This window comes from Eleutherodactylus coqui, chromosome 13 (genome assembly GCF_035609145.1).
Source record: "Eleutherodactylus coqui strain aEleCoq1 chromosome 13, aEleCoq1.hap1, whole genome shotgun sequence".
In the NCBI taxonomy this organism is placed as follows: domain Eukaryota; kingdom Metazoa; phylum Chordata; class Amphibia; order Anura; family Eleutherodactylidae; genus Eleutherodactylus; species Eleutherodactylus coqui.
This window is the reverse complement of record NC_089849.1, coordinates 102,344,258-102,357,694: the sequence shown is the minus strand read 5'-3', so window position 1 is coordinate 102,357,694 and position 13,437 is coordinate 102,344,258. Positions and strand designations below refer to the sequence as shown.

Here is a 13,437-nt window from a genome sequence, read left to right as displayed (position 1 = left end):
CCCTCTGTGTCTCCCTGAGTCTGTCTCTTCCTCCTTCTGTGTCTCCCTGAGTCTGTCTCTTCCTCCCTCTGTGTCTCCCCGAGTCTGTCTCTTCCTCCCTGTGTGTCTCCCGGAGTCTGTCTCTTCCTCCCTCTGTGTCTCCCTGAGTCTCTGTCTCTTCCTCCCTAAGTCTCTGTCTCTTCCTCCCTGTGTGTCTCCCCGAGTCTCTGTCTCTTCCTTTCTGAGTGTCTGTCTCTCCCTCCGTGTGGCTTCCTGAGTCTCTGTCTCTTCCATCTTCCCTGTCTCCCTCAGTCTCTGTCTCTTCCTCTTTCCCTGTCTCCTTGAGTTTCTGTCCCTTCCTCCCTCTCCGTGGGTCTCTCAGCTGCCCTGTTTCCGTCCGTCTCTTCCTCCTCTCCATGTGTGTCTCCCTCGGTCTCTTCCTCCCTCTGCATGTGTCTCTCCCGGACGCTTCCTTCTCTTCCCCCTCGGTCTCTGTCTCTGTCTCTGTCTCTTCCTCTCTCTCTCTCTCTCTCTCTCTCTCTCCCGGCTGCCTCAGTCTCTTCCTCCCTCTCTGGGAGTCTCGTATATTTCCCGTCGTGCTTTGCAGCTCTTGACAAGTCGGATCCAAGATGGCGTAGAAAGTAATGACAGGTAAGTCCTGACACCCCCCGGCACAGAGCCCCCCCCAACCGGTCCCCGGTGCTCCCCCCGGCCCTGCACACAGCCCTCTGCCCGACCCCCGGGGCCTGCACCGACAGGCCAGCGCCGTAGGGGGCAGCGGAGAGGCCTGCAGAGTGCGGCCCGGCCGTCTGTTTACATTCCCGGCCTGCAGGAACAGGCGAGCGCCCGGCGCCAGGGTTGGAGCAGGCCGCAGGGCAGAGGACGGGCACCGAGGGGGCAGCGGGTCACCCCGGACGGGTGTGTGGGGGCGGGGGGCGGCCGGGCGGGACAATACGCCGGGTGAGAGGGGTTATTTCAGCTTGTTATATAAAGGGGTGCGAATACTTACAACTTGTTCCTGGGGGCAGCAGGCGGGGGCCAAATACCATACCAGCGTGCTGGGAGGGTGTAATAATGTAGTATCCACGGCTGTATCAGGGGCTACTACTTTATGCTGATAATAGGGGTGTTATATGGGGGGCGGTGGATACATGATGGTGGGGTTATATTGGTGGCGGCGGGTACATGATGGTGGGGTTATATTGGGGACGGCGGGTACATGATGGTGGGGTTATATTGGGGACGGCGGGTACATGATGGTGGGGTTATATGGGGGGCGGCGGGTACAGGATGGTGGGGTTATATGGGGGGGCTGCCGGTACAGGATGGCGGGGTTATTGGGGGGGCGGTGGTTACAGGATGGCGGGGTTATATGGGGCGGTGGGTATAGGATGGTGGGGTTATATAGGGGGGTGGGTACAGGATGGCGGGGTTATATGGGGGGGGTACATGATGGCGGGGTTATATGGGGGGGTGGGTACATGATGGCGGGGTTATATTCTGGGTGGGTACATGATGGCGGGGTTATATGGGGGGGGTGGGTACATGATGGCGGGGTTATATGGGGGGGGTGGGTACATGATGGCAGGGTTATATGGGGGGGTGGGTACATGATGGCGGGGTTATATGGGGGGGGTGGGTGCATGATGGCGGGGTTATATGGGGGGGGTACATGATGGCGGGGTTATATGGGGGGGTGGGTACATGATGGCGGGGTTATATTGGGGTGGGTACATGATGGTCGGGTTATATTCGGGGTGGGTACATGATGGCGGGGTTATATTCGGGGTGGGTGCATGATGGCGGGGTTATATTCGGGGTGGGTGCATGATGGCGGGGTTATATTCGGGGTGGGTGCATGATGGCGGGGTTATATTCGGGGTGGGTGCATGATGGCGGGGTTATATTCGGGGTGGGTGCATGATGGCGGGGTTATATTCGGGGTGGGTGCATGATGGCGGGGTTATATTCGGGGTGGGTGCATGATGGCGGGGTTATATTCGGGGTGGGTGCATGATGGCGGGGTTATATTCGGGGTGGGTGCATGATGGCGGGGTTATATGGGGGGGGTGGGTGCATGATGGCGGGGTTATATTGGGGGTGGGTGCATGATGGCGGGGTTATACTGGAGGGGGTGGGTGCATGATGGCGGGGCTATGTGGGGGGCGGCGGGGCTATGTGGGGGGCGGCGGGGCTATGTGGGGGGGGGGTGGGTACATGATGGCGGGGTTATATGGGGGGGTGGGTACATGATGGCGGGGTTATATGGGGGGGTGGGTACATGATGGCGGGGTTATATGGGGGGGGTGGGTACATGATGGCGGGGTTATATGGGGGGGGTGGGTACATGATGGCGGGGTTATATGGGGGGGGGGGTGGGTACATGATGGCGGGGTTATATTGGGGGGGGTGGGTACATGATGGCGGGGTTATATTCGGGGTGGGTACATGATGGCAGGGTTATATGGGGGGGTGGGTGCATGATGGCGGGGTTATATGGGGGGTGGGTGCATGATGGCGGGGTTATATGGGGGGGTGGGTGCATGATGGCGGGGTTATATGGGGGGGTGGGTGCATGATGGCGGGGTTATATGGGGGGTGGGTGCATGATGGCGGGGTTATATTGGGGGTGGGTGCATGATGGTGGGGTTATACTGGAGGGGGTGGGTGCATGGTGGCGGGGCTATGTGGGGGGCAGGGGCTACGGGGCGGCGGGGTTATGTGGGGGGCGGCGGGTACGTGGTGGCGGGGTTATGTGGGGGGCGGCGGGTACGTGGTGGCGACATTACATTGGAGTAGTTGTGGGAATGCCGTGATGGTGGTTTTATATTGTCAGGGAGTAGTGGTGTGATTATGGTGCTGCGCGGGCGTGCAGTAGTGGTGATAGTATTATCTTGTTGGGGAATGGTGCTGATGATGGCGGTCTGGGGATGGTGTGATGGCCGTGAGGTGTGGGGGTGGGGATGGTGCAACGGTGGTGTTGTGTTGGTGCAGTGGGGATGGTGTGACGATGGGGATGGTGTGACGGCGGTCTTGTCGGCCTGGAGCGGCGGGGATGGGGTGACGGGGGTCTTGTGTCTGCCTGGAGCGGCGGGGATGGGGTGACGGGGGTCTTGTGTCTGCCTGGAGCGGCGGGGATGGGGTGACGGGGGTCTTGTCTGCCTGGAGCGGCGGGGATGGGGTGACGGGGGTCTTGTGTCTGCCTGGAGCGGCGGGGATGGGGTGACGGGGGTCTTGTGTCTGCCTGGAGCGGCGGGGATGGGGTGACGGGGGTCTTGTGTCGGCCTGGAGCGGCGGGGATGGTGTGGCGGGGGTCTTGTGTCGGCCTGGAGCGGCGGGGATGGTGTGGCGGGGGTCTTGTGTCGGCCTGGAGCGGCGGGGATGGTGTGGCGGGGGTCTTGTGTCGGCCTGGAGCTGCGGGGATGGTGTGGCGGGGGTCTTGTGTCGGCCTGGAGCGGCGGGGATGGTGTGGCGGGGGTCTTGTGTCGGCCTGGAGCGGCGGGGATGGTGTGGCGGGGGTCTTGTGTCGGCCTGGAGCGGCGGGCATGGTGTGGCGGGGGTCTTGTGTCGGCCTGGAGCGGCGGGCATGGTGTGGCGGGGGTCTTGTGTCGGCCTGGAGCGGCGGGGATGGTGTGGCGGGGGTCTTGTGTCGGCCTGGAGCGGCGGGGATGGTGTGGCGGGGGTCTTGTGTCGGCCTGGAGCGGCGGGCATGGTGTGGCGGGGGTCTTGTGTCGGCCTGGAGCGGCGGGCATGGTGTGGCGGGGGTCTTGTGTCGGCCTGGAGCGGCGGGCATGGTGTGGCGGGGGTCTTGTGTCGGCCTGGAGCGGCGGGGATGGTGTGGCGGGGGTCTTGTGTCGGCCTGGAGCGGCGGGGATGGTGTGGCGGGGGTCTTGTGTCGGCCTGGAGCGGCGGGGATGGTGTGGCGGGGGTCTTGTGTCGGCCTGGAGCGGCGGGCATGGTGTGGCGGGGGTCTTGTGTCGGCCTGGAGCGGCGGGCATGGTGTGGCGGGGGTCTTGTGTCGGCCTGGAGCGGCGGGGATGGTGTGGCGGGGGTCTTGTGTCGGCCTGGAGCGGCGGGGATGGTGTGGCGGCGGCTTTGTGTCGGCCTGGAGCGGCGGGGATGGTGTGGCGGCGGCCTTGTGTCGGCGGCCTTGTGTCGGCCTGGAGCGGCGGGGATGGTGTGGCGGCGGCCTTGTGTCGGCCTGGAGCGGCGGGGATGGTGTGGCGGCGGCCTTGTGTCGGCCTGGAGCGGCGGGGATGGTGTGGCGGCGGCGGCCTTGTGTCGGCCTGGAGCGGCGGGGATGGTGTGGCGGCGGCGGCCTTGTGTCGGCCTGGAGCGGCGGGGATGGTGTGGCGGCGGCGGCCTTGTGTCTGCCTGGGGCGGCAGGGATGGTGTGTCGGCCTGGAGCGGCGGGGATGGTGTGTCGGCCTGGAGCGGCGGGGATGGTGTGTCGGCCTGGAGCGGCGGGGATGGTGTGTCGGCCTGGAGCGGCGGGGATGGTGTGTCGGCCTGGAGCGGCGGGGATTCTGTGTCGGCCTGGAGCGGCGGGGATTCTGTGTCGGCCTGGAGCGGCGGTGATGGTGTGACGGCGGTCTTGTGTCGGCGTGTGACGGCGGTCGTGTGACGGCGGTCTTGTGTTGGCCTGGACCGGCAGGGATGGTGTGACGGCGGTCTTGTGACGGTGGGGATAGGGGTACAGTCTCTACTGTTGGGGAGTCCTGTGTTGGCAGGCACTGCGTATTTTCCCTTGTTCTTGGGGTCTCTTTGGGGGTCTTTTGATAAATATTTTCTGATATAAGGAGGGTTTCCTGTGACTTTCTGACCTCCATTAGTCTTCTTATACTCGGGGTACATGACGGCTGTGTGATCGGGCCCTGAGGCGTTGGTGACATCTGCTTTGGGGGTCCCTATAGCAGCCGACCTGGCAGATTTCTGATTTTCCGGGAAATAATAGTGCCTCCTTCAGTGCGGTTCTGTCGGCTATAATGCCGATCCCCATGATGGAAATCCAACGTATCTGTTCTGCTCCATGGGGTCCATCGGGTGCCAGTCATACCCGCTGCACAGATGATGGAGCAAAACAATGACAACGTTTAGCACAGATATGAACACACCCTAGTACCCTCACAGCTGAGGCTTTGTTACATTGTGTCAATGTAGATAGAGATGAGCGAGCACGCTTGCATAATGCAGTTACTGAAACGAGCATCGCTCTTCTCGAGTAAGTGCATTCTCGTCCGAGCAGGCTTGGGGGGGCGGTGGGGCCTTGCAACACTTCAGTCCAGTAGCTCTCCTCCGGTGCGACTTTCTGCCGCGTTGGTGGATCGGCGAGTATTTCTCACTGTTTTCAATGGGAAACCTCGCATCGTGCTCACATGCACCGCGCACGCCATGCAATGTGTTTTACTGTCCCATTGAAAACAATGGACGGTGCGTACGAGGAACGTGAAAAGATTGGACACGCAGCGGTACCCGCGTACATGGGCTGCGGTACCCGCGTCATTGCTAAGCGGTGGTACGCAAGAAACAAAAGCCTGTACTGCGCATGACTGCCTGTGAGCCTCCGCAGTCATACGGCATACAGGTAAGGGAGGTACGCAGGGTGACCAGCGGGGCTCACAGCCGGAGTCCGCTGCGGCCGCCTGAATGGGAGGACGTCCGCTTGTGTGAGCCGGCCTTAAAGGGGTTGTCTAAATAAAAATAAACAAACATTTGGCCGTGCCTTAAAACAGGAAACTAAATAATGGTGTGTCTTCACCTGCCGGAGACCGGAGCGCTGCGGGAGCCGCTACCCTGTATCCCGGGGAGGAGAGATAGGAGTGCGATTCCTTTAGTTATTTGAGGCAGGGACATCTGTTTCCATGTTTTTTCACCTGTGACAACCCCTTTAGGCCGCAGTCACACGGGCGAGAAGATTGCCCTGCGAGATGCACAAACATGCATGTGATGTTTTCCACATGGCACCACGATGTGATGCAGGAAACAAACCGCAGCATGTCCTATCTGGCTGTGTCATCTTGCAGCGCCGGCCCCATTGGAAGCCGCACAGGAGGATCTCTGCATCCCCGAAATAATCAGAGGCCGTTTTTGCGTGGGGACTGCTGAGGGAAGGGGGGCCTGCTGCATCGCGGGGGGACGGCTGGGGGGCCCCCCATCATATGGGGGCGGCGAGGGGTTTATATAGTATGTGTGTATTTTAAGTGAATGGGACGGAGCTTGTGTCAGGGTGTATATAGTTTACTTGGCGCGCAGCAGCTGATTTGCAGGGTGCTTTGTGTGGGACTCCTAGTGATGTGATATTGATGACCTGTTCTGAGGAGAGGACTTCACAATGTGTTTAATGTGTTTTTTTTTTTCTTTTTCTCTTTTTGCGACTGAAATACATACGGCCGCATCCATTGAATTAATGGGCTCTATTCACTGCGTATTACGGACGCAAATCTTGCATGTGTAATGCTCAGTGTAATGCGTCCATGTGAATAAGCCCCCGTGCTCTCGTCTTGTTCAGGGCCACACTAGGGGTTCTAGGTCAGCTGGATCTTACTCGAGGCACATGACAAACCGCAGTCTGTCCCGTCTCGGTGCAGGGTCCGCCCTGTAACTGCCCGCTGGATGCAGTGTGTTTGCTCCGCGTTTTTACGCACAAAATGAATGGGGTTTTTAACGCAAGTAAATACGCTGCTGATAGAGATGTGACCGCGCCCGAAGCTGTCCGTGTGAGCTGGGACTCCGGCGCAGAGGACCGCCGCTGATCCTATAGATGTCCTTCCTCTCAGCATACAATAGCGTGCCTGTATGGGGATCAATAATCAGATGGTCAAATGGACACTCCGTATCTATAGGCACATTAACCCCTTAGTGACTAAGTTTTTTGTTTTTTTTTCTATTTTCGTTTTTTCCTCCCACCCGTTCAAAAAATCGTAACTCCTTTATTTATCCATGGACGTCGCTGTCTGCGGGTTGTTTTTTGCGGGACGAGTTGTAGTTTTAATGGTGCTATTTAACGTACCATATAATGTACTGAAAAACTTTTACAAAGTTCTGAGTGGAGTAAAATGACACCCTGCCATCTTTCAGTGTATCTTGTTTCTACGGCGCACAAACTGCAACAAAAATGAGCTGATAACTTTATTCTATGGGTCGGTACGATTACTACCATACCAAACTTGTAAAGTTTTTTTTTTTTTTTTTGCTGTAGTACTTGTATTTTTTTTTTTTAAGGTTATTTTCTGTCGTCTTCTGCGCACAATAACTTTTTAAAAATGTTTCCGTCGTAGTTGTGTGAGGGCTCATTTTGTGCAGTACAACCTGTAGTTTCTGTTGCTATATATTTTTGAATATGTACAACTTTATGATGGCTTTTTATTACATTTTCTTCTTGGAGATAGGGTGACTAAAAAGTACATTTCTGTGCGGAGTTACTTTGATAGATCGGAATTTTCCGGACGCGGCGATACCAAATATGTATTTTTGTTTTATTTAGATTCTTTTATTGTAAACATGGCAAAAGGTTTGTTTTTATTTAGATCAGTAAAACTTTGTTTAATTTTTACATTTTCTTTTAGTCCTCCTAGGGGAGCACAACAGGCAATGCTTTGATCATAGCATTACATCATACTACAATCTGACAATCTGCTATGAAAGGCGTGCACTGCGCTACTCTCCGCCTGGATTATCGCCGCGAGTAACGCAATGCAAGATCGTCCGTGGCCCGGAGCCCTAATTCTGCCATAAAGTCCACGGGGACTGCTGCACAGATGACAGCGCAGTACTGCATTCTCTGCTCATACTGAATCCAGAGAGCTCATTAGAAGCCAGCAGAACTATGAATGCAGCTCTGGATATGAATGTAGTGTATAAGCACACATTTCCCCAAGTTATGTTCTACAGGGCTAACCACACTGTATTTAGCTCCGTCCTTCTCAGTGGTGGAGCTCCGAAGTGTTTCCTGGCCTGACCGCGGGTCTCCGGACCCAGAGCATTGTCCACGCATGGCGGACGGCGCTAAAGTCAGTGTGGTTAGCCCCTGAAGCAGAGGTGATATAGTGACGTTGTGCCCTTCATGGAGGAGGGCATGGCCTGGAGGACGGATAAGTGATGACTCGGTACATTACACTGTAGGTGAAAGTCACGGAGCACCAGTTCCACAGCCTTCGTTTCTATCCGTGACCCCAGCTGACCCGCCTGCGGTGACCACGAGGCTGTGGAGTACATGACAGAGCAGTTAATCATATCCTGGTGGTGCCGGAGCAGCAGCCCTCTAGATCAGGGATGGCGCACCTCACAGGACCTCCGGGATTAGTTGGACAACTGCAAGCTTTTGGAGACCTAACTGGCGTCACAGCCAGGAGTAGCATTAACCCCTTAGTGATGAAGCCTGTTTGCACCTTAATGACCAACTAGTTTTTCAGTTTTTTTTTTTTCATCGTCACATTCCAGGACCTTTTAATTTTTTGGCAGGACCAGCTGTATTTTTCCTTTTTTTTTTTTTTTTAGCGGCACCATTTTTGGGTACACAAAATGTTCTGTATAACTTTTTAATTGGGTCTTTAGGGGGATTGGGAAAAGAATTTCTATTTGTTTTTGGATTTTGTTTTTACGGCGTTCAGTGTGCAAGATAAATAATGATACCCTTATTCTCGGGGTCAGCACGATTCCAGCGATATGGGGGCTGGTTATTTTGTGGGATGAATGCTGGTCTTCATTTATCCACTATAACATTTTGATTACTTTTTATTCTATTTTTTTTTTTGAGGTAAAATAAACATAATCTGCCGTTCCGGACGGTCTTCATGGTGCAGTATAGATAATATGTTAACGTAATCCTGTTCCGGTACCGTTATGTCCAGACCGAATTTTTTGCAGTTGTCCTTTTTAATGGCACTTCGTTGAAGGGGTTGTCCCGCGCCGAAACGGGGTTTTTTTTTTTTTCAACCCCCCTCCCCGTTTGGCGCGAGACAACCCCGATGCAGGGACCTAAAGAAAAATCCGCACAGCGCTTACCTGAATCCCCGCGCTCCGGTGACTTCTTACTTACCGGCTGAAGATGGCCGCCGGCATCTTCTCCCTCCGTGGACCGCAGGGCTTCTGTGCGGTCCATTGCCGATTCCAGCCTCCTGATTGGCTGGAATTGGCACGTGACGGGGCGGAGCTACACGGAGCCCCATTGAGAACAGAAGAAGACCCGGACTGCGCAAGCGCGGCTAATTTGGCCATTAGACGGCGAAAATTAGTCGGCTCCATGGGAACGAGGACGCTAGCAACGGAACAGGTAAGTGAAAAACTTCTTATAACTTCTGTATGGCTCATAATTAATGCACAATGTACATTACAAAGTGCATTAATATGGCCATACAGAAGTGTATAGACCCACTTGCTGCCGCGGGACAACCCCTTTAATTGATGCAACATTTTGATCACTTTCTATTCCATTTTTCTGTAAGGTGAGCAAAAGTGACTTTTTTTGCCATGATTTTTGTATTATTTTTTTACATAATATTTTATCTCTTTCCTCTGGTCACTATGAACGCTACTATACCACATGTGTGATATGTATATTTTTTTTCTCCTTTTTACATAGCAACGGGGAAAGGTGGGATTTTGATATTTTTATTTCTATTTTTTATTTTTTTAGACTTCAACTTTTGTTTTTGTCCATCGGGGGACTTTATTACCAGTAGCTTTTAGCATTCTTCTAAAACATTACTATACATCAGTATGGTAGGGCATCAGACAGCCTATGAAGGTCAGCCAGAGGCTGAGCCTCATAGGCCACCGTAGTTGGCAGACCCAGAGGCTATGTCCAGGCGTCAGGGTGCCATAGCAACCCATTTGACCCCATAATCACATCACGGGGGGCCGGTGGGTAACAGAGGAAGTGCCCTCCCTCTGTTAGCCTTTTACATGTTGAGGTCGCACTGACCATGGTGTGTAATAAGTTGAATAGCAAGAATTGAAGGTATCTTCGGTTCCCGCTATTAGAGCAAGTGTCCGGATGTCAACCGACAGCCAAGCACCCGCTTCCCCTGGCTTGGGAGACCCGCGCCAGGCTTCTAACACAGAGCCGTCAAAAGACGTATGGGCTGTTCTTAAGGGGCTAAAGAGGCAGTTCAAACTGGCACAGAGAGGGGGGCATTACTTTAGGGGTCACTTCTGATGATAGGAAGCAAACGTTAGCGCCTCCTACAGGATCTTTCAGTTTGATCTATCTTGGGAGTCTTTCCGCCTATAGGAAGGCTTGCAGATGAGACTCCGGCCACTCACGGCTATCGGTGAATACGCAATCAGCTGCCAGTAAGGCTATTAGCAGCTGCGAGTGAGCCGAGTCTCATCTGTTACCTGTATGTGGGAACTCATTACTACTGACAACCAGCCCCTATATCATGTCTGAGGGGTTGTCACAGCCTTCCTCCCTTATACTGACATCACTGGTATAATATAATTACACTGATCAGACATGACATCCACACACCTTATACTATAGTGACAGTATCCCATCTATTACTGACAACCAGCCCCTATATCATGTCTGAGGGGTTGTCACAGCCCCCCCCCCCTTATACTGACATCACTGGGTATACTATAATTACACTGATCAGACATGACATCCACACACCTTATACTATAGTGACAGTATCCCATCTATTACTGACAACCAGCCCCTATATCATGTCTGAGGGGTTGTCACAGCCCCTCCCCCCCTTATACTGACATCACTGGTATAATATAATATAATTACACTGATCAGACATGACATCCACACACCTTATACTATAGTGACAGTATTCCATCTATTACTGACAACCAGCCCCTATATCATGTCTGAGGGGTTGTCACAGCCCCCCCCACCTTATACTGACATCACTGGTATAATATAATATAATTACACTGATCAGACATGACATCCACACACCTTATACTATAGTGACAGTATCTCATCTATTACTGACAACCAGCCCCTATATCATGTCTGAGGGGTTGTCACGCCCCCCCCCCCCCCCTTATACTGACATCACTGGTATAATATAATATAATTACACTGATCAGACATGACATCCACACACCTTATACTATAGTGACAGTATCCCATCTATTACTGACAACCAGCCCCTATATCATGTCTGAGGGGTTGTCACAGCCCCCCCCCCCCCCCCTTATACTGACATCACTGGCTATAATATAATATAATTACACTGATCAGACATGACATCCACACACCTTATACTATAGTGACAGTATCTCATCTATTACTGACAACCGGCCCCTATATCATGTCTGAGGGGTTGTCACAGCCCCCCCCCCTTATACTGACATCACTGGTATAATATAATTACACTGATCAGACATGACATCCACACACCTTATACTATAGTGACAGTATCCCATCTATTACTGACAACCAGCCCCTATATCATGTCTGAGGGGTTGTCACAGCCCCCCCCCCTTATACTGACATCACTGGGTATAATATAATATAATTATACTGATCAGACATGACATCCACACACACGTTATACTATAGTGACAGTATCCCATCTATTACTGACAACCAGCCCCTATATCATGTCTGAGGGGTTGTCACAGCCCCCCCCCCTTATACTGACATCACTGGTATAATATAATATAATTACACTGATCAGACATGACATCCACACACCTTATACTATAGTGACAGTATCCCATCTATTACTGACAACCAGCCCCTATATCATGTCTGAGGGGTTGTCACAGCCCCCCCCCCCCCCTTATACTGACATCACTGGTATAATATAATTATACTGATCAGACATGACATCCACACACCTTATACTATAGTGACAGCATCTCATCTATTACTGACAGCCTACCCCTATATCTTGTTGCTGCTCTGTCCTCTGTTACTAATGCCTTGGTTTCCCTATGTGCCTCTCTGGGATTATGTGATGATGTTGTGTTCCCTCGGCAGGAGTTCTGTCCTGAGTCATGGCAGACAGAAGACCTGCTCATCCTTGTGAACAAGCATGTGAATCATTCCGGAGGTCGGACTATGAAGCAGCCGTGAAGCATTGCACAGAATGTCTACTGTCCCTCAGCCACTACAAGAGCACAGCCGCCTACTCCACCCAGATCAACCGCATCAAGATCGAGAGCCTGCTGTACCGCATCTCCTCGTTCCTACAGTTGGTGAGTGTGTAATTCCGAGATGATAGGGGGCGCCCTTAAGTTAAAACGGTGCTGCAACTTGGAGTAAACTGAGTTGCTAGGGTTTATAATCCCCTCGCTCTGGCTGCGGTTTTAAAGCCTGTGTTCACCCCTGAACCCCATCCTTTGGATGGACTATAGAATACCTGACATTTTCCAGTAATACCGAGTAATGGCTGATGTTTTGCTCTTGCATTCTGGGAAGTGTGTTTAGGTACTGTTGTACCTTAAATCCACCGGAAGTGGTGGGTGTACACCACTGTTAGGCTGCTTGACAGCCTGGTGACGCACCCACTGCCTGATTGGCTAGCAGCGCGGAAGGCGTTTTGGGTGGGATGGAGGGTTAGGGTTAGGATTAGTTTAAGTGTTAGTCTTACATTTACCTGTAAATGCTTCCATGTGAGAGCCGGCCGCCATTAACGTGAAAGCATTTTCAGCGATTAATGTAAGGCTAACAGTTAAACTAAGCGTAACCCTAACCCTCCATGGTAGGCAAAAGAGTTCAATGCTGCTACAGCGCCCATGTCACCTCTTCGCCCCAGTAGCGTGTAAGCCCCCCCCATTCCCCAGTGCCACCCCAGGTCTTACTGGCCCTGTGCAGGAGGAGGAGAGAATCACCTGCAGCGCTGAAGGCAGGCGATGATCGCAGCGATGATTGTGCGGGCACACAGCGTTACTGCTCGGAAGCTGCAGCCCGAACACTAAAGGGCCGCTGCGCCGTTCATGACCGAAGGCTGGGAGGCCAGACATCACTGCCGGCGTGAGGTGAGAAAGGAGGAGCAGCCGCAAATAACCCACAGCATCAGCGGGGTCACTCGCTGCAGCTGCCATGTAGTACTCCCCGCAGCACAAGGCACAGCGCTGGAGAGGTAAGTAAACGCAATCTCCGCCCGAGAGGTCACTTCAGCCAATAGGGCAGTGGAGGGCTTTACCTGGTTGTCAAGCAGCCCAGCAGTGGTATACACCCACCACTTGTGGTGGCGTCAAGGTACAATAGTACAGTGTGTTTACACCTGGCTATATACAGTCTTCTGATGTAGGAAAACATGAGCTAAACTGGTAGGTTCCGTCCATCCTCAAGCTTGCTGACTGTTTTCAGTAGCAACCAGCAGAAGAGAGACTGCAGCTCTGGAGAATTATACAGGCTGTCTGTGTATATATAGTAACTGGTGTCTGGCTATATTCAACCCCCATTGCAAATTAGGCTTATTTGCCGGATTTACAAACTTTCAGCTATTTGCAGAAGGCAAACAAAAGCAATATGAATAACTCAAACAC

At 53.3% G+C, this 13,437-nt stretch overlaps 1 protein-coding gene across 2 annotated transcripts in view; it reads left to right on the top strand.

Annotated features, from left to right (window-relative positions):
- The first annotated feature begins 558 nt into the window (after positions 1–558).
- The window catches only part of HELZ (helicase with zinc finger), a 70,624-nt gene continuing 57,745 nt past the window's right edge, over positions 559–13,437 (top strand). The window contains exons 1-2 of one of the 2 annotated variants that reach the window (XM_066587297.1): positions 559–630; positions 11,924–12,141. In XM_066587297.1, the coding sequence (XP_066443394.1) occupies positions 11,941–12,141 (201 nt within the window). In that variant the 5' untranslated portion in view covers positions 559–630; positions 11,924–11,940. Of the gene's footprint in view, positions 631–9,385; positions 9,423–11,923; positions 12,142–13,437 lie in introns of those variants that run through there. The other variant, XM_066587298.1, reaches the window with a different exon arrangement.